The sequence below is a fragment of the Oxyura jamaicensis genome, chromosome 9 (assembly GCF_011077185.1).
Source record: "Oxyura jamaicensis isolate SHBP4307 breed ruddy duck chromosome 9, BPBGC_Ojam_1.0, whole genome shotgun sequence".
NCBI lineage: Eukaryota > Metazoa > Chordata > Aves > Anseriformes > Anatidae > Oxyura > Oxyura jamaicensis.
Window position 1 is genome coordinate 9,205,550 of NC_048901.1, and position 21,394 is coordinate 9,226,943.

At 45.7% G+C, this 21,394-nt stretch overlaps 1 protein-coding gene across 6 annotated transcripts in view; it reads right to left on the reverse strand.

Annotated features, from left to right (window-relative positions):
• DGKD (diacylglycerol kinase delta) overlaps positions 1-21,394 on the reverse strand; it is a 64,702-nt gene that overhangs the window by 36,679 nt on the left and 6,629 nt on the right. For 3 of the 6 annotated variants that reach the window (XR_004753164.1, XM_035334363.1, XM_035334362.1), the window contains exons 2-3: positions 12,649-12,759; positions 10,442-10,522 (exon numbers count right to left, since the gene is read on the reverse strand). Coding sequence is in view for 3 of the 6 variants with exons in the window: in XM_035334363.1 (XP_035190254.1) it covers positions 10,442-10,522; positions 12,649-12,759 (192 nt within the window). In the remaining 3 variants the exon portion in view is untranslated. Of the gene's footprint in view, positions 1-5,209; positions 5,358-5,655; positions 5,864-10,441; positions 10,523-12,648; positions 12,760-20,229; positions 20,251-21,394 lie in introns of those variants that run through there. The other 3 variants (XM_035334364.1, XM_035334365.1, XM_035334366.1) reach the window with 3 other exon arrangements.

Sequence of the window (21,394 nt, forward strand, 5' to 3'; positions counted from 1 at the left end):
AAAAAAAAAAAAAAAAAAAAAAAAAAAAAAAAAAAAAAAAAAAAAAGCCATGCCTTCATCGACTGCCTTGTGCAAATACTGACATTCCCCTGACACTTTCCCAGAATTTAGCTTCATCTCCTCCATCTCTTCCTCAGCCAGCACATGCCCTCTTACCAGGCTGTAAATCCTACCCCTCCATGTTGACCCACACTCTCCCGTCCAAAACTAACACCATTTTTCTGACATTTTGAATCAGGCCAGCTGGCAAACAACAGAGCCAACCAAAGAAAATTTCTCATTTCACATTCTAAAAATGGACTGGATGTGCCTGGATGTCCTTCCCCAGTGAACAGCTGTGAATAATTGGATTAGAAAGGCAGCCCAAAAAATACTACTTATATTACACCAAATTTTAAATAGAAATCTGCTATACTTCACCCTTTTGGTGTTTCCCTGTACTGAGCAACCTTCCTCCACCCAACAGCCAGAGAATAATCTTCATTCTCTGGTCTTGCTGCCACCAGACAACTTTATCATCTCTGCTCACTTCCTCCTTCAGCATTTTCTGGCTGCCCAGAAACTTCTCAGCAGAGAAGTGGCAGCCTGGCCAAACACGCAGTTGGACTGTTTGTTATCAGAGTGGATCTGGTGAGCTCAGTGACCACAAAAGACAGCAAAACAAGTTAAGATCACACTGGCCCAATCACGGTGCTTGCTGAAGAAATGCTGTGGGGGGAACTGGTGGGGGGGGGGGGCACACAACCCTGCTAAATATAGATTTTCTGATGTGATACGTTTCTCAGAGTAGCCGAAAGTGGGTGCATGAGAACACCTGCTCATTCTGACGGCTTCCTTTTACTCACATCCTGTTCAAATATAGTCGTATGTTCAAAGGTGTTAGCCATAAAACCCCTGAAGAGATCCTGGATTATTCAAAACAGTTGAGGATTTGGATACAGGGACAGCAGGAATTTCTGGAGCTCAGAAGGCCAAGGAACTGCAACCACAAAAATAAAAGCGCTAAGAAAATGGCTTGATCACATACAGCAAAAGCAGGGAAAATGTCCACCAGCTGCAGCTAACTACTACATCTGCTCCCATATTTTGGAGTAAGTTCTTGGTATCCTTTGAACCCAAAAACTCAGGAAGGAAAGTTGTGTGAGATTATCATGAGGACCCAACCATTTCATTCACTTCAGCTCCTGTTCTGGCAACAATGACAGTTAAATGAACAACGACGTGTAAAAACACCTCACCTGGCTCTTCAGGAAGATTCACAAACCAGCAAAGTCACTACACATTTTGAACACGGCTGCTGAACTCACAGAGGGCAAAAAGTGTAGCTAACATAAGTGCTACTCCCTCAGCAAATGCACAAGGTTAAAAGGAAGGCCAGGCTGGATGGGGCTTTGGGCAACCTGGTCTAGTAAAAGTTGTCCCTGCCCATGCAGCAGGGTTGGAATGAGATTGTCTTTAAAGTCTCTTCCAACCCTATCCATTCCATGATTCCATGAAAAAGAGAGAAGAAAGAAAAATTAAAGACTGAGTTTCAGACTCAAACCAGTCCTTTACCACTAAAATCTTAAAAGCCTGACGTCAGTTTCTGAAACAATGTGGAGCCAAACATTAGGAAAGGAAGGCCTTAGGCAGCAATGCAACAAGATTTTAGGAGGTCTCTGGAATCTGGAAGAGAGAAATAATACGAGTATCAACACTTAAGACTCACGGGGGACTGAGGCTTGCCTTCCTCCACGGACAGCATCCCTCTTCCCATTTGCAGCTCAGCCTTCAGTTTTGCCAGCAAATTCAGCCCTGATAACTCAGTGCTTAGATCAGTTAGAGCTCCCTAGACCTAATCATCACGGAATATTTACAAACCTCAGTGCACACCCAAATCCTACCAATCCTCTCTCCTTGAAACCTGGATGCTATCCTAAAGGGGGAAGAACAAAGAAGCTTCTCATATGACACTGGACTATGACTCTTCAGGAACATTTTTACATGATTAGGTTCAGGTGGCTGCACGCTACAAAGAGCATCTTCTCTGAGCCCTGCCATTGGCACTTACTGCTGCTTTGCTGTACCCGCAGATACGGTTCACTCCTGCTGACCCTCCATCTGTGCTTTCTCCCAGTCCCCATCTTCCCTGATGCTGCAGTGGGAAAGCAGACCAGACAGAGCATTCCCTGGGAAAACGATCATCTCTCATACCAGGGTCACATTCCTACATGCCTCTGGAAACTCTATTCCTAAACAAGGCACATTCCTGTTCTTGGCAATCGGTAAGAGGAGCACAGACGGGGAGATTTTAGGACTTCTGTAACCACTTCGTAGCTGTCCAAACCTAGAGTATGCAATAACCTTGTCAATGTTAGCAGGTATGAAATGCAGAAAAAAAATAAAGTGTGCATACTAATCACTAGAATTCCACGTGGATGAAGAAAGAGAAACTGGGAATCCATAGGGCTGGCATGCCAAGTGCCAAAGCACATTAGGACAGCTCCATCACCCACCCACCCTCCTCTTCACGCAGCAGATGCACACATACATCTTGTCTTCATCTATTCTCCAAAGGATGCAGTCCTGCCAGGAAGAGTTCCCAAGCACAACTATACTGTTCAGAAAGAGCAGCACATTTGGGAAGGTAAAGGGTATTTCAGAGAAACCTTCCTGTTCATCCAAAAAGAAGCAAAACCATGAAGAACAGAAGGGTAGGTCAGTGTTCACCAGGGCTAGGGCTGCTGTCTCAGTGGTCTCATACACATCAAGGCTAGCAGCTAATAAATCACAAGACTGAGAAACAAAAGACCTTGTCTACGGTAGGAAAATGACTTGTTACTGACAGCTTACTGTTAGTAGCAGCTCCTCACAGACCTCTATCCTCAGCTGCATTGAGAAGAGGCTGGTAGCTAGCACAAAAGGAGAGGAACAGCTTTCAACAGCCTGAGGAAGCCAACAGCTTTCCACGCTGGGTACCCTGCAACAACCAGTCTTGTTTTGTGTGCAGCAGTGAAACCATCACAAGCACGGCAACTGGACAGAGACCTCATTGCTGTGATTATTATTAGCAAGCTTCTCCTTGTCCATAAAAACAACCAGAATAAGGACGCACATAACAAAGAGTCTTTCTTCTAGAGCAGCTCCTATGTAAAAACAAACCCGTCGTGTTCTCAAACAACCTCTTGTTTACCACAGGTTTTTCTGCCTTTGTGTCCTCACCTGGAAGGGGGAGAAGGCACCAGAATCTGCAGACTTGTTCAGGAAGGTGGATAAAGCACCAAACACAGCACGAAGGTTACAAAGAGCAAACAGATACCAAACAAAAGCTCCCATTGTTCAGGCACACGGGCAATAACAGACACTAATTTCAAAGCAGTAAACTTTCACCTCGGGAAAAAAAAGCTCTTCACAAGCAGTACGTTTCACTTTCCAGCTCTCTATCCTGTCTCACAAAAAACGTTCATAATTCGCAGACTGACCTCTTTCTCTTACAGTAGCTTCATCTTTTTTAAGAAATCTCCTAGCATGTTTTTGAGTCATTCTGTAACATGCAGCAATAATCACCAGATCTCCCCACCCAGGGCAACTTCTTCCAGGCTCTCCAACTCTTCCGCGTTTGTCCTCACTTAGATGTGCTTTTCTCCAGACTTTTTCCTTCTCTGGTGTGAGCAGACTACTGACCAGTTCCTGCAGGAGACTGGATTAAGAGTCTCAAAAATACTTGACATGAAAGGATTTTAAATGACTATTTTCACTGACTAACAGTGACTCAGAAGGGTCTGTTTACCAAAGGGCTTTTTCTCAAGCTGAAAAAAAAAAAGTACTGAAGTACTGAAGTCTGGATTACAAACTACTAAAATAGCAAAGTATTTTGAAATTGCAGTGATTCTGACAGGAAATGGGGACCGAACTGCACTTAATGAAGGGAGGGGGGAAAAAAAGCAGAGAGACTCTAGACATGGCAATTCATGGCTTTAGTCATATTTTCAGTTGCTTATAAAGGAAATTCTGACAGCTGCCAATATAAACAGAGTAAGTGCACTAGCAGAGTGTACGATTTCTGAACGTGTACACACATGGGTGTGGAAGAGACAACAACCCCCAGCAAAGCCTGACTTTCCAATGTGCACTGTCATTTTTTCCAATTTAGAGAAGACAGCTTAAAAAGGAGTGGGGAAGAACCGTCCTGTTCGTGAGACCTCCTTTTCTAATCTTTGCTTCTCCAAACCTTAACAAGGCAATCCAAGACTGTGTACGAAGGAGTGGGGTGAGGAACCACCTCCCCCAGGACACTTGGTGGTTCCCCTACGTAACGATGTGTGTCCCAAAATTAGTAAGTCTTTTTGCCCACTTCTGAGAGCTGTCATCTTCCCTGTAGGTCTCTCAGCCCCATGCTGAGGAAGCAGGGGAAGATGCCCTCCCTCATTAGGAAGCCCGGTTACTCTCTGCAGCGTAGTTTTACGGTCCATCTTTTTCAAAAGGCTGAGGCCACATGGGGCAGACAAGGAACCTGTGCAAGTGTCAAACCACACAGTTTTCCCTGACTCCTGTGAGCCCAAGCTTGAAGAGTCCAAGCCTGACTTTCTGCAAACAGCTTGTAACAAAAGGTCTTATATTCTTTCTCCTCGTAAAAAGTAAGTCACATGCCCTTTCCTGAGGCTTATATTTCAAACCAGCACAAGTAACCTCTGATCCAGGTTCCTCCTGTTTCTAGTTCGTCTTGTTTCAAGTTCCTCTGCTTTGAGTTCTGTGCTTTATAGGCACACAGGTCCTGAACTGAACACGAGCAGCAGACTTTGTCTGACATGCAGCTTCAGCAGCTCTGTTCACTCCGTCAACAACAAACTCTTAATATTAAAAACACTAACACAAATAATTTAATTTGACACAAAGCCACAGAAAAGGCAAAGGCACTTTCACTTCATTGTGAAATGAATTTGCAGACAACAACACACTCTCCTCATCAGGAAGCACCTTCAGCACTTTTATCTTTTGTTAAAGCTCAAGCACTTTGCCCTGAGTTTTTAGGACAGGGTAGTTACCCCAAAATGAAGATTCATGCTATTTTGCCACAGCAGCAACAAGTCCTGGGACAATACAGCAAAAACATAGTCTGAAGGAGATCAGACAGTCACATAAAACTTCACAAGACAGAAATTGGCATCTTTGCTGCTGAATAAAGTCAGATCTAAGTAACAAATTAGTAATAATAAAAATTGTAGCACACCTCAGGCTTCCATATGGCTGGAGAGTGACATCCACATTGCTTCCCAGGGATGACAGCATGCTCTCATTCAGGAGCACCAGCAATTCTCTATTCCTCAACCTGCCACAACCATAGTTGCCTCCAGTCATGCAAGCGCTCTGATGGAGAGATATTACCCTAATCTCAACACTTCCTCTCTCCTGTGACACAGGTTAGGGTGAATCATCAGTTAATAAACAGTGTTTCTTAACTGATGGGTGCAGCATTTCCTACAGCACTGCAGGCACATTTACCTTTACCCCCATTCTGAAGAACTTATCTACATAAATCCATACAGGAGAGATCACTTGAACAGTAAGAGCTTGCAGCACACTTACTCCAAAGAATCTGAGCTCCTGATGATTTGCTAGGCTGGCACAGGTGCTATTTTTCTCAAGTCCAGAAAACTTAAAGACTCCTGCTCTTACCTTTAATGTTCAATCTTCCTCTAGACTAGTGTCCAGAGCAGCCTACTCTCCTAGAAAAAAAGACTAAATAGGTTGCTTGACATGCGATTAATAGGATTAGTCCCCTCTGTGGCCAGTCTTCCTGAGCTATGTTCCACTTGCCACAAGCTGATTAGCTGTCTGCTTAAGGACGAGCTGGGATAAGTTTCCTTCTGGCAGCAGTGAAATGGAGAGGCAGGCACTGACTGTAATAATATGCTGCTTCCTGTCTGTGGCTGAGAGGTACTTCCCAATAGAAAAGGGTTTACAGGAGCACAGGAGTTCAGGCTCCACCTCTTCCAGTGAGGAGCCTTTAACTATGGAGGAGGGACCAACAGCATGGCTCCTGGTGCTTAACAGCATGCTGTGTCCAAACTTAACTTCCACTAAAGCAGCAGAAAGAAGAAATCGAACTACCCACATCTCTCTCCACAGACAGCAGCTTTCTCTCATGGGATCTCAGAGCTCTGAGTAAGATGGGATGGGAAGTGAATGTTGAAATGTTGTTGAATGTAAAAAGTTACATGAATGAGGGTAAAAGTCCACATCACCAATTGCTATCAGTAACTGGAAAACATTCACAAAAACAACACATGAAAAATATACTGAAACAGAACATATGTACCTGAAAAGATCTGATGGCCTTCCTAGGCCCCCTCCTGTTTATGACAGGTATTGTTCATTATTATTAAATAATAAACGTATTAGATGTCTCCCCTTCAGCTCCACATAAATCCTGCACAAGCCAGGGAAGGGTCAATGAACTGATAAGGACTCACTCCATCAGTTGGGCCCATCCCGCTGAAAGCAGCAGGATTGATTCCTTTGGAACCTTATAGAACACGTGGAGATTTCTCCACACTGTGGTAAAGTGATAAAGCCTGCCAGCACTTTTGCAGAGATACCAAAAAGATCTGGAAATCTGCTCTGAAAATAATAATGCTTTACTGAAAAGCAAGAAATGTTCAGGCAATGGTGATTTAGCTAAAATCTTTGCAACAAAGAGAGATGCTGGTGATTATTCTTAATAGACCAAAGGACTAATCTCCTGTCCCAACACAAGGGCGCTATGTCACCTGTTTGGGTCTAGAACTGTCCAACTTTCACACACCATTCTCAAACAAGGTGAAATCCATAGGAACAAGGCAGAAATTTTAAATAAGCATGTCCCACCAAACTAAGGCCATAAACGATAGAAGCTCTGCGTTCTGTCCAGAGTCAAGGGAATGGAGAACTCCCAGCCATGCTGGGCATGGGTATTACTGAAGATTCCCAAAGGAAGTGAAAAGTTTTTTTTAATGCTGGTATAACAAAGAACAGAGAGTTCTACCCTGTTCTCAGTAAGACAAAATGGTGCCTGGAGGTTTAGATAAACTACTAGGTAGTTTTAGCGTTGCAAAATACTTCACTACACCGATTCTTATATCTGCAATGGCAATCATCCTTTTGTGTCTAGAGAATGTAACCTTTCCAACCACATGCTGCAGAGAGAAGAGAAAACTACATCTGGTACACCATGGAAACTAGCTAGAAGTGACTATTCACTGAAAAATTCACCAGGAAGACCGCTGTGGTGCCACCACAAAGCTTAAGAGTGCATAACGTGGTTATCCTTGGGTTTGTACCACAGCAGATCTTCTCTGAGGCACTGTGTAAGATAGCAACTGAAGCAAAATCCACTGGTGGAAGAACTGTACTCCAAGTTCTAGGGGATAATACATGCAAAGAATCAGTCACTTTCAGCTCAGACATCTAAAAAGAATTTAACTTGTAGACAGATGTTTTAGAAGGGCAGAGATGTAACGGAACTGGCAAATATTACATCTACAATCCTCCTGAGAGAAGGGAGGCCTGCTGTGGGGTTGCTATGTGATTTGTTCCTTGAGGCTTCCTGCTAAATAACTCTGCAGCCACTGTTCTTGACCTAAAGGAACAATAGCTAAACATAAAGCTTTTCCTTACACCTCTCAGGGGATGCAGCTGCACAACGTCTTAAGCTCAGAGATCCCCTAGTCGCATGCTCCCAGATCATTTTATGGTCATGCATCCATTTAACTTTGGGTAGCAGTCCTTTAAACTGTTCTGACAGTGCAAACAGGATACATTCACTGAAAGACTAAGTAAACAACAGTGGAACCCATATTACATTCTCTTCTTTTTAAAGGAAGAGGTCTTCATCTTAATATCACTTCTCTGTCTCTCCTGCCTGCTCTAGCAAACAAATTAGCTGTCAGATTTATGTACTATGTAAAAGGTTTACTGTCATCTTTGTTTTTAACCTTATTTTTCTATCACTCCTAAGTGCTTTATCCAGAGTTTTTGTTTTTTGCCTCTTTTGTTAGTACCTAAGGATTGTCACTCATGCAACTCTCTGAGCTGATCAACTCCCTAATGCCTTCAGTTGTATTGCTCCATTCAAAGTAGAATCAAGAACTGACCAATGAAAGTCGTGAAGACTGAAAAGAGAACAAGTCACAGTGATGAGAGTCCACCAAAAAGCCCAGCTTGGAGACTCAGAGTGGCTGCATAATGCAAATTATCTTAGTGCAAAGATTAGGTAATCCAGACAACAAATATAGAAGAAGCAGACAATACCAAGTGTGAGTTTATACCACTTTATGAACTAAGTCAAATATCTCCAGCCCTGCAGAACCTCTGCCTGAAGCAGTGTAGATGCCTGAAGAGTGGATGAGTTTCCTCAGAAAGAAACCAGTCTTTCCTAAATCCAAAAATACCAGTCTCTCTTGAAGAAAAAGAAACAGAAAGAAAACCAGAGCATGTGCAACTCCCAAAATAACTGTTTTACAACACCGTATGTTTGACATTTCCAGTTTAGGACAAAAACACAGTACTGAATACCACTGATTTGAATCAGGAAAAAAATGAGTCAAAGAACTTTGAATTTTAGAAATAAACCGATCTGGGAAGATTCAGAGGGGAAACAGTGTGGTCTCAAAGAAAACCGAGAGAAAATTGCGAGACTGCAAGGAATCCAAAGCACTGACACAGTGATGTGGCAGACCAAGAGCAGCAACACTAGCCAACCTTTTGATTTTCAGAGTATTTTTATAGCTCATGGTAAACCACAGTCAAACCCCTCTATAAGCAATGACAGATGGAGTAGACAGAAGTTAAGAGAGGAGGGATGTTTTCCCTGTAGTTTACCTGAGCACCCATGATACAGCAATCAGCTGGAGACAGCGCAAACTATCTCTGCTGCTTGAGTGTCAAAATAACCCTATACCCTTTCACCCCTTAGGGAAGGGAAAGCAGGAACTGGAGGAGCCTGATAGTGTAGTCATGGGAGTAACTCCTCACTGCTGGACTTGGAGGCAATTTGAGAGAGCAAACACAGTGTTTCCTCCTGTGCCTACATCCAGTGTCTTTGGCAGAAATTAGCTCTCTCCCAACTACAACAATAAACAAACCAGAAAATTTTCTTAACCTGAAAAAGCACCCTTATTTTACATATGCAAAAACTAAAGCAAGACCCTAGAGAAAGGGTATTATTAACAGGAAAATAGCTCCATAATCTTGAAAATGTATTCCCTACAGAAAACACCATAAAATCCTTCTCTCTGTGCACACAAACTGATACCTGTTATCAGTATTTAGTGTCAGATGCAGATGGGCCTCCAAATTGTCCAACCACTGACGTAGAAAGTGTTTTCAAACTTACAGAAAGTGTTGGGGTTAATATGGGCATAGGGATGGTGTGGCAGCTGCTTTACCCAGGTACTTCAAAGCAACAAGTTATAGTTATGTAATGGAAATAACCTTTGCTAGATGTGCCTGTTTAAAGCAGTGGGTCGCTGCTACCAGAGCAAGCCATGCTGCTCAGCCTTGGTCACCACCTGCAGGATCAGCTTCCTTCCTCCACCTGGATTGCTCCCCCCTTCACCTTGCCTTAGACCAACACCATTTCCTTTCTCCACTCCCTCCTCCCTTTTCCTTCTCAAGCCCTCAGGAGGCTGCATGGAGGCTACTGCTGTCAGCCGGCCCCAAAGCTCATCACACTGCTGCTTAACACTTGCCTTGAACGGCCGCTGTTGCTGGCTTTTCTCATCCATAGCAGAAGCACTGCCAAGAGCAACCAGGCTGCAACTCCTGTCCTGCACACCAGGCATTCCCCCAGAATGGAGCTCAGGCAGCACCTGCACCCCAGAAATGACTGTGTCTTTTCTCCCAGTTGCTAAGCTCAGGGAAAATGAAGCAGTGAAACCACCACCTTTCCAAATTGCAAATATTTGGCGTATTTTTCACATCTAACAAGTATCCTAAACTGATTTCACAGTGGCTTCTTTCTGTTCCTCCTTTTGCTTTGCCACTATATATAGTGAGCATATATAAACACACATACATCCACACACAAATAAAGTCAGAGAAAGAAGTTTACATATTTTCAGGCCTGAAGGGAAAACTAAATTCCTTTAGCAAGACCTCCAGCATAAACATCACCATCACCCCCAACTCCCTCAGCATAATAAATTTTTTTGTCCTGCTGTGTAAATGGATTCTATCAAATCCTCCTAGCTTATAGGTAAGAGCTTCCCAGAATACAAAATTTTAGCACCATACATAGTAAACTGAAGTATTTCCCATGTGCACGGAGATGAGTTATGGTTGCTATAAGGAAAAAAAGTTTATGAGTTTTTGCGTAAGTAAAAGAGGCTGTGAAGATTGTTTGTATGTTTTTGACCTATGCAAAAGAGATGTGGTTGAAAGATGCAAGAAGAAAGGAAAATAATGCAAAAATCTTTAAGCTTACCGTGAAGCTGTTGTTGACATTCTTAGTGCTGGATTCTGCCACACTGGCATCTGTCAGATCCACCTCATCAAAAATAATGGACTGGAAAGAAAAAATTCAAACCCCAATGAATCAGGGAATCCAATGTATACACAGCTGATCCGCTTCCCACTGACAGGAAGAGGGGAAATATAACCCCCATTTTTAAAAAGGGAAAAAAGGAAGACCTGGGGAACTACAGGCCAGTTGGTCTCACTTCTGTGCCTGGCAAAGTCATGGAGCAGATCCTGCTGGAAACTCTGCTAAGGCACATGGAAAATAAGGAGGCGATTGGTGACGGCCAACATGGCTTCACTAAAGGCAGATTGTGCCTGACAAATCTGGTGGCCTTCTACAGTGGGGTTACGGCATTGGTAGATAAGGGAAGAGCAACTGATGTCATCTACATCAGTTGTACTTGTGCAAAGCATTTGACACTGTCCCCCATGACACCCTTGTCTCTAAATTGGAGAGACATGGGTTTGCGGGATGAAGCACTCGGTATGTAAGGAGCTGGCTGGATGGTTGCACTCAAAGGGTTGTGGTCAACGGCTCAGTGTCCAGGTGCAGATCAGTGATGAGCGGTGTTCCTCAGGGGTCAGTACTGGGACCAGCGCTGTTTAACATCTCTGGTGGTGACATGGACAGTGGGATTGAGAGTACCCCCATCAAGTTTGCCGACAACACCAAGCTGCATGGTGTGGTAGACACACCGGAGGAAAGGGATGCCATCCAGAGGGACCTGGACAGGCCTGAGGGGTGGGCCTGTGCAAACCTCATGAGGTTCAACAAGGCCAAATGCAAGGTCCTGTATCTGGGCCAGGGCAACCCTAAACACAAATACAGGCTGGACAATTAGTGGATTGAGAGCAGCCTGAGGAGATGGATGTGGGGGTGTTGGCAGATGAGAAGACTGACATGAGCCAGCAACATGGCGCTTGCAGCCCAGAAAGGCACCCATATCCAGGGCTGCACCAAAAGCAGAAGGGCAAGGGAGGTGATTCTCCCCCTCTGCTCTGCTCCTGTGAGACCCCACCTGCTGTGCTTAGCTCAGCTCTGGAGCCCCCAGCACAAGAAGTATAAGGAACTATTAAAATGAGGCCAGAGGAGGGCCACAAAAATGATCAAGGGGCTGGAGCACCTCTTCTACAAAGGCTGAGGGAGTTGGGCTTGGAGCCTGGAGGAGAGAAGGCTCCAGAGAGACCTCACAGCAGCCTGCCAGTGCCTAAAGGAGACTACAGGAGAGCTGAGGGGGTGTAGCAATAGGACAAGGAGTAATGGCTTTAAACTAAAAAGGGGTAAGTTTAGGTTAGATATTAAGAAGAAACTATTTACTCTGAGGGTGGTGAGGCACTGGCACAGGTTGCCCAGAGAAGCTGTGGATGCCCCATCCCTGGAGGTGTTCAAGACCAGGTTAGATGAGGCCTTGGGCAACCTGGTCTGCTGGGAGGTGTCCCTGCCCATGGCTGGGAGGTTGGAATTAGATGATCTTAAAGATCCCTTCCAACCCAAACCATTCTATGATTCTTCGATTGATTCAAAGGGACATGCCTGTATGTCTGCCTAGCACACTCCATCAGAGCCTTTTGTGACCTGTAGGAAAGGCCCAGCACCAGCAACATGAAGTCTAGTTCCAAACAGAGGTGCTCACATTTGCCTGTCTTCAGTCAGCAAATGCAACGACTTGACTTTTACTACAGACCTACTTAAACAAACAAACAAAAAAAGCAACAAAAAAACAGTAGGCTCAGTTCTTGTGAAAGGAGCCAGAATGATATCTAGTGAACTATGAACGTACTAAACCAGATGCATGGCCGCCTTAAGGTTGTGTGATAAGTTCCCCTCCATTTCTTCTTTTCATATTTTCTCACTTCTATTTCAGCTTCTATTCATTCAGTGCCCATTCCCTAATAAAACGCACCAAGGGATTAAAAAAAAAGGTGGAAAATCAGTATCACAGGTCCACATGATGCTTTTCTTAAAAAAATAAAAAATAAAACAGGATGTCAAAATGTGAGGCAAAACACAGGGAGCTTCTAGCAGCTGCAAAAACTGAAGAAGAGTGATTTCAGAGCATGTGATCCTTTCTGAACTGAGGGCTGCCTTCTCATAGACACCCATCTGCCTCCGAGGGTCCAACACTGACTTTTGTCTTCCCTTGGAATGGTATAATATTTTCAAGACCTTACCTTAGCAGTTTTTGCATAGTAGAGAGTTCGTCCTCGCAGCTTAAAATATCGTCTCTTCCAGCGCTGGAAGGAGCTGGTCTGTTTCATCAGCATCCCCTCTTTTATGATAGTCTACAAAACAAGGAGAGGGGAGGGGTGAAGCACACATTTTACTTCCAGGCATCTTTCATGCTCTCCCAGTACATATCCATACAAAAAACCACTGCAATTTGAGATCAGTAATCTTAGTGCCCTCTGCTGGAAGTGCTTAACAATTTCATTCACATAAGCAAGCGGAACTTATCAAGATTAAACCATCACAATGCATAACCCACACTGGGGTGGGGTTTCATCCTTGTCTCCGGTGCTATCACAATACCAAAACCAATAAATAACTTATGACTGAACAAGCATCTCAAAGTCTAACAAAGACTCGGTGAACATAACAGTTAAACTCACTGAGGTCAGATTTCAGTTGCTTTTCATTTGATATTTGATCACAAGCACGCTCACACCACAGCCTATCTGCCCCCGTCTCCGATTCTGCTTTGTGAAATTATCTGCCTCTACCTGGCACAGAGCTGACAAGCTGCAGGCACACAGGATGAAGAGGGAATCTAGAGCGAAGAGGGAGCTATATCCAACTCCAGCATTTGGTATTCTTCAGATAGTCTTGGCTCTGCCTCAGTACACTCTGGCTGGCTGCCATTTCCCAGGGCTGGAGTGCCAAAACTGTCTACGCACACTGCCTTTTTTTTTTTTACTGCTTTATAACTAGATTGACATACCAGCATACACAGTCCCATATGCTCACTCACATACTATGCATACATAAGGGTATGTATTTAATCCACATGCACTTCATTCTACTTCGTCAAATACATTTGCTTCCTTTGCTGAGGACAGATTTTGAATACCAACAGCTACATCAAAATAATCTGAGGCTGTAGCTCAGAAAGACAGAGAGCAGAGAAGTCAGAGCTGAGGGTTTAGCCCCATGTTACTGACTGAAGGTATTGCCTTGGAACAGCAAATGGTGCTGTATGGTACCATGAGAAACCCGCTTCTCTCCCCAGGAAACAGCCCCCAGGAACCCACTTCTTGCTGAGAAAGCCCGACGCGATAAACACACAGTTAAAATGCAGGAAACAAATGGTCCGGCAATCTTGTAAGACAGGTTATTCTGTATCTCGATGCCAGGAAAATTACACAGCTTGAACATACTTGAGGTCTCCATACAACCCAGGTTTGTAGCAGTTAGGTCAACCAGTGAGCATCAATTAATTCACAAACGCAGCATTACACATCCACTGCCAGGCTACTACAGAGCACAAAATAAATACTCTTACTGATCCAAAGAGTTTACATTGTTTTAGAAATCCTTTCCAGGGCACTAAAATTGCTTTTAAAATGCTATATATATTTCTAATGCGGGTCTTTCCTTTTTGAAACAGCTGCAGATTTTAATACTTTCCACACACACTGGCCCTTGCCAAGCCCAAAGTTTCCTCAAAAAGCACTTGGAAAAAAATGCTGACTATAAGAAGAAACATCCGCCTGACAATGCTGCTTCTCTCTTGCTAGGCTGAGCCATCCTCACACTGCCCTGAGAGCTCAGAGGCTGGACCACCACAGTGATGCCTGTCCTCACAAGGGGCTGCAGAGGAGTGGGCTCCTGACAGCACTCAGATCCCAAAGGGAGATGCTGGCTGCAGGATCTGCACTGTACCTTCCTCCACTGGGTTGGACAAGAGAGAAGGGTGAGAGCTCCCCAACTTTCTCCAAAGTAAACATCACCTACCTCAAAGCCTGGGAGCTGGCCCACCCCCATGCTAGTGAGCCCCAAGACTCACCACTTCCCAGTGCACCTTCTGTTTCTCCAAGCCACCTGCACACCGGTAGAAATACCCACCAGTGCCCCAGCAAACGCCAGCGTGCTCGGTTCAAACGGCAATCTCCATGTTCCACTCTGTTTTCAGCAGAACGAAGAGGGAAAGAAAACGCACGGCTGGAGACTATGCTTACAACAAAGATGGCTATCTCCCACAGCAGCTCCCCACACCCCCGAAGCAGTTGCCAAAAGTCACCTTGGCACCATCTCCCCCCCCTCACGGCTGAGGCACCGCTGTAGGAACACACTCTTGTAAGCCGCCAGGCACCTGGGAGCAGCTTTAGTGTCCAGAAGTTAAAGGCACTGTACTGATAGTCAGAAACAAGATGTTAGGCTAACTTGGAGCTGGTGCTGTGCATTACCACGCAAAGAATCCGAAACTCAGCCATGACCTTCATCTGAAGCTTCAGCGTACAAGAAAATGGAGCTCAGAGACAGACCCCACAGCAGCCCTTGCTGAGGCGACCCTGCAGGCTAGGCCAGAGCTGAAGGAACCAGGAAAGGCAGGCTCACTCCTACTCTGCTGTGGGCTTTTTAATGGGATCCCAAAGCCATCATTTTCACTCTGCGTGTCTCCATCTCCCAGCTCCAAGTGGAGCAAACAGCACTGCCCAGCCCTGTGTAGTCCTACACGAATACATACATGAGTCTGTCTGATGAGTTACTTCAGCCTGCAGCACCTGTGCATCGAAGCGACAGATAGAGCAACAGTATCTGACTTACCCTGAGAAAGAAATCACACACTGCTGCAGCTCGCTTTAGCCTGACACTACAGGGAAGGAAATGGAACAGTGGCAAGAGATTTTCCAGATTAAAACAGAAACACAGAGGGATCTCTGTGCATTCCTTGGACAAAAACACATATAATTAGAAGAGGAGATGGAGAAAGTAGCTACTGAATCCTGCAAAGTCCTGAACTGAAGTCAGAAAAGAACTGAAAAATTCCTGGGGAAGACTCCCAGGCTGCAAAGCCCACAGATACCCAGCCAGCCAAGAGTCTGATCAAAAAATAGCAATTTGCAGGAGATTGCAGGCCTCTGCTGCTCTGCTTATTCAAAGAAATACTCCAACCGGGGCCAGCCGCAGCCGCACGCTCCCCAGGCTCGCTTCGCAGTGCTCTGGCTGCTCGAGCTCATGCCCAGCCCACCACAGGAGTACCTCACGGCACGGCCTCGGCCTCCCCGCAGCTCCCGCCTGCCACGCTCGGCTCCCTGCACCTCAGTGGGGCTCACTCACCTCTGCACAGGGCGTGCAGTCCTCCATGCCTCTTTTAAACAGCACCCTTTTTTTTTTTTCTTGCCTTTTTTTAAACCAAAAGGCAACAATCCCAGAGGTCACCTTGCCCCTCCCTAAGCAGCAGTTCATGTCACTTGCCAGCCTCTATCTATAGCAAACCTCATGGCTCCCTAACTCAGACATGAAAGGCCAGTGAGGAGCGAGCTCTCGCGCTCTCGTACGCACGCACTGCTCAGCGAAAACAAGGCTCTGCTTCAGAGCTGCCCATCTCTGCACGAGAGCTGCTGTTCTATTTATAGGCGCGCAGCTCACGAAAGACTTTGGTGGGTTTGGGCGGAAAGGGCTGGAGATAAGATCAAGATGACTTTATAAAATGATTCAGACATTGCTGCCTTTCCCCTCCTCTATTTTAATTTTACAGCCAAAGGACTTGCTACTTGCAGGGGAATGCAGCTGAAGAAAATTAACTGGGGAAGGACCTGACAGCAGAGTGACAGAATGAAGAAAAGGGGGGAGCTGAACAGTTATTTCTGTTCACCAGCCTCTCTGTAGCATGGTTAATCAAAGACCTACTCTGATCAGATTACTAACCATGCAGTTCATCCAGACAAAGGTGGAATTACTTCTCCCGTACAGGAAAAAAAAAGAATCGAAGCCATTTTTAGTGTCCATTTTAGTTGAATCCCATGGGAAAAGCTGCTGCTCTGAAGCACAACGAGGTCTGATTAGGTGCATCCTATTGGGGATAAACACAAGTACTGTTTGTGAAGGAACTACCCAGGCTGCTTTCTGTCCAGCTGTGCTTCTCTCCAGCATGTGTCCCATGGCATGGTGTTCCACGGGAGGACAGCACCATGAAAAAAATAAAGCATCTCCTTGAATCAAGCCCACAGTGATGTGCTGCTGGTTTCAGCAGTGACCCCCTTTTCTCCTATGACAAGACAATATAAAAAAGGCTGCTGAACAAACTGACGATTTAAAGCAACAATGCACAAAGCAGAGCCTTAAGCATCTCTGCAAAGAACGTGATTCGACAGCTGAAAGGCAGGGCCTAAGAAATTTCTAGCGTTTCATCATCTTTTATCTTTGGCCCTGAAGAAAAGTGACTTCCTGCAGAAAAAAAATCAGTTCACCATGCGCAATACACAACCCTCCCCCTGCTACCACTCCTCCCCATTTAAAGCTTGACATTTCGGAAGGTAAATAATACCTTCTCAAATTTCTCCTGCCCAAACGGGTGCAGCATGTAGGCCTACATCCTGAAGTGACAAAACAAAAGTTTTGCCACTGGCCTCAGTGGGAATGGTGTCAAACGCCTCCAGGGCTTGACTTCCCCTCCACGCGATCCCAGCACCGAGAGCACGAAACCAAAGGACTAGCAGCAGTCACACACCAACCTGCGAGACGTGGCTGTGTTTCTTGTAGCACTGCTTGCCTGAGGTGTCTCTGCATCCGCTAACCCACATCAGAGACCAGAGAGCTAGCCTACACAGATGAAATGCTTTTTTGCTGATAATGTGGATGCCTCTAGTAAAAGGAACGATCGCACCGCGGTTCAGCTCTGCTCGGAGCGCATTCCTTTTCCTCCTGCGTGCAGCGCTACCCATGACGCCAGGCGCAGGGCAGCCCATCCTTTTGTGAAGCTCAGGCCTCCGGCCCCCTTTGGAAGCAAGGCCTTTGGTGCACCCAAATTCCTAGTTGGGAACACCCGACCTCGCGAGCCAGGCTGAGGGCACCATCAGCCGTAGCCAGCTGTCAGACTGGCAGTGTCCTGTGGCACGGGGAGGCACCAACTGCGTTCGATATGGAGGGCGAAGAACAATGCAACCTATTTTACAGCTGAGCTCATGACATATTCTTAGGGACAGTGACTCAGGACAGCGCATTTGAAACAAGAATTTTGCTCTGGTGGTATTTCTTTCCAGTGTTTTGCAGAAAAGAACTGCACAAAAGTTGAAAACACAATCATTCAAAGCTATCTAAACAGCAACCAAAGAATCCTATATACCAAAGTCTCAACATCTGGATTTCTGTGTTTTCCATGTGTCTCCAGAATGTAAAAACTTCAGGGCACAGACTGTTTTTATTTGTATGTACTATAAAACTTTGAACAGGCTGCTGATGCCAAACAACAAATAAATAACCAAAGAAAGAACTAATTGCACAGAGAAGAAGAGAGCAAAATAAAAATGCAGATGCAGAACTGACAGGCTGTCTTTACGTACCTTGCTTAGGAATTTTTGTAAGGGTGAGGGTGGATGATCCCTGAGGACCAAGCAACCCCGTCTGGCCACTGACTCTGGGCGAGCTGTGGCAAAGGAGATGGGAGTAGCTGCAGTCACCCCATAAACACAGCAAGACACCCTTGCCGAGCTAAGGCAGGTAGGGATTTGGAGTGCTGCACCTTGCTTTGAGTGTAACAGTTTTAGTAGCTGGTTCTATATAAACTCTGTGGTCATAAATACAGAACTAATACAGGTAATTTACAAAACAAATGAAATACACAAAATCTGACAAAGAAACCACAGGAATAAATCTAACCAACCCTGCAGAATAAGACACAAGAGGTCAAAAGGCTAAGGGTTAACAAGCTAATCCGAGAGCAACATCCTTCCACCAGACAGTGGTCACACCCTGGAAATTAACTCCAGGAAGCTTAGAGGGGGGAAATGTGGATCAGTAAAGCAATGCGAAGTATGGGACACACAGAGAACCGTACAAACCTATAGCAGAGCAGAAGCAACTTATGGGTTACTTGGTCCTGTTTGTGAGCTCCACACATGTAAAGCACTTGGCTCTTGCAAAGGCAAAAACACACTGTGATTTCTTCCACTGGTACGAAAAGGACAAGACATTATGTGAACTCACTGCAACAGAAGGACTTCAGAAGAGGGGAAAAAAGAAAAGAAAATCAGAGGTCAGCCACAGAAATCAAATGCCAAAAGAGAAGTGAGGGCTGGGAGTCAACAGGCTGGTAACAGAAGCCGTGCTCTCCTCTGAAGGGGTATGGCCTATGCTGCTGGTGGACAGCACCTACGTGCACTTTGTTTTCATAACCTGTGTTTTACGAACTGGGAAGCACCCATGGCAGGCTGCAGAACAGGGCTCAGTGCAACCTCCCGTGGCAATCATCTTCCCTGTCGTGCCTCGGCCGTGCTGGCAGAGCCAGGGAGCACGGCAGGCAGCTGTGGCACAGCCCCAGCAGCCTCTGCACTCAGTGGGACCCAGAGCTACCTGCAGCACTCTGCCAAAAGCATAGCTGCAAGTATCATGGCATGGGAAGCACAAACTTATTCTCCGGATCATCAGCAAAAAACAGGAGTTTGTACCTGCAGCTAGAATCAGCCTTGGAACAGGTAAATAAAAGGTTCAAGCACCTCGTTCTTTGTCAGTGAACACTGTGGCTAGTAAACAAGGAATAGGTCTTGGAACCAGTTTCTTTTCAATACCACTTTCGCTGCTACTGATGTCAATGATTCTCTTCGAGAAGGGGCGAGCACTCACAGAGTGAAAAAATTAACACAGAAAACCAACTCTGAAAGCAGGCAGAAAGGTTGCACATATATGGGAAAGGAAATACGACATAGCAACATATCTGCACGCAGCTCCCTGGTGAAAGTAGCTGGGTTACAGAGCTCCAAGTGAAGCACTTAAAATAGATGAATACTCTGGTCAGCAACCCAGAGCGCAGAATTAACAGCACACCAGCACTCTCTGATTCAGGATGAGTTAGTAGCTGGACAACTCCTGGCACGCTACCGGTGTAAGCCCTCTGTATGCTTTCCATAGGCTCCAGGCATCCTTCCCAAACACATTTATCAGAGGGAAGCTGAGCAGGAAGCTCAAGTCACCCCAGCACACTAAAACACAGATGAAAGAGAAGAGTTCAAATCTATCCACAGAGATAACCAAAGCCAATAATGCAATGGTTTAAAAGTTACCTGAAAACCTTGGAGCGAATTAAAATTTTAAAGGGCACTACTTAAACATGAACTTCATACATTTAAAGGCAAACATTAAAAAGCATTCTGCTATTTTTTCTATCATCTTAATTACACATGCACGCCTACATCCCTTCCTTAGGGCACCAGATTAACCAAGCTGTGTTTTCCCCATACATGCAGAAAGCTTCGTAACACATCACCTGCTGTGAAACCCCCAACTCCGAGAGCTGCCTGTCCCACGGCCCCACACCAGCACCACCGAATCCCCGCTCCCAACTCCGGAGCACGTTGCTCTGCTGCTGAGAGGTGACAGCCAGCAGTGCTGGAAGCAGTGCTGGGAGCAGTGCAACCCTGCGCCGAGCCACAGTGCTGCACCCGGCACAGGGGAGCCCTCCAGTGCTACAGCCTGTGGCACCAGAGCTTGCTTAACGCTCTTGTTCCTGCGGAGCCAAACTATTACCCCAAAGCACAGCCGTCCCTCTCAGCCCTCCCATCCACCTCACCAGCGGGCAGAACGAGCTGGGCACTTACCATAGCGGCATGTCAGGGCCATCTGGTAAAACAGTATCAGGCAGGGAAGGCGCGCTCGCAGCTAGTACAATAGCGAACGTCAGGGAAGGCACATCCAGAATACAGCTGGGGATCTCATCCTCACAGTCATAACCACCCCATCCTTCCCATCCTGCTAAATGTCATGGAGAGCCCAGCCAAGAAGGAAGGAAAAGCCAGCAGAAAGTACCGGTATGGGAACCTCGGGACACGGCAAAGTGAAAGTCACACCTTGAGGAGGGAAACTGAACCCTCTCCCCTCGTGTCAAGGAGGCTCAGAGAACAACAGGGCTTCCTCCCACTGTGTCTGGATTCCCATCAACTCTGCTACTGAATCCTGAGAGGAGCCTTATTTGGTAGCGGCTGGTAGAAGTGGGGCCAAATTCTGATCCTTTTACTCTGACTGATATTCCATGGGATTACACTGCTGAGAGCAGAAAGCAGCTTTTGGCCTTTGGCCATTTAATTAATACTTAAGGTATCCTAGAATTTATTTTTATCTCATCTGTAACAATCATCGTTATCAGATTTTCCATATTTATGTATTAAACAACCTATGCTTTTAAGTTTTTTTTTCCTCATCCATTTAACATAGTTTTTAAAGGATACTCCAAAGTTTTTAATTTATTTTTCCATTTTCCCTGTTTTAACGTCCTGCAAATACCTCTGACCATGCCAAGACATCTCGATCAGCACCAGCAACAACAGGGAAGATTAGCACAGCCCTGGGAACACCGTTTTGTTAACTTTGAGCGAAACAGAACAGAAGGGTCTGGCACGAGCTCCCAGAATGCTGCTTTTTAATAAAATCTCGGCAACAGATCTGCACCATCTGAGAGAGTGCTGTGGCCTGCCTTGGAAGAGAGCAGTTTGCAAAGCAGGCAACGCGTCCCTCCTATGTTATCTGCCGCGCTTCTGTCAAGAAGCAGCCGAGAAGGCTGGCCTGGGGGTCAGGACGCTGCCCCGGCGCTGCAGCACCTGCCCGAGTTCCCAGCTCCCCTGGAGACACCCAGGGCGAGGTCTGCATCTCATACAGCATGGATGCATCTCAGCGCTGCGTGTGGGAAAGAGGTGGTACTGCCTCTCCCCACCAGGATTCTGCATGGCTAAAATTATTGGAACGTTTGAGACTCAAACGCAACGTGTG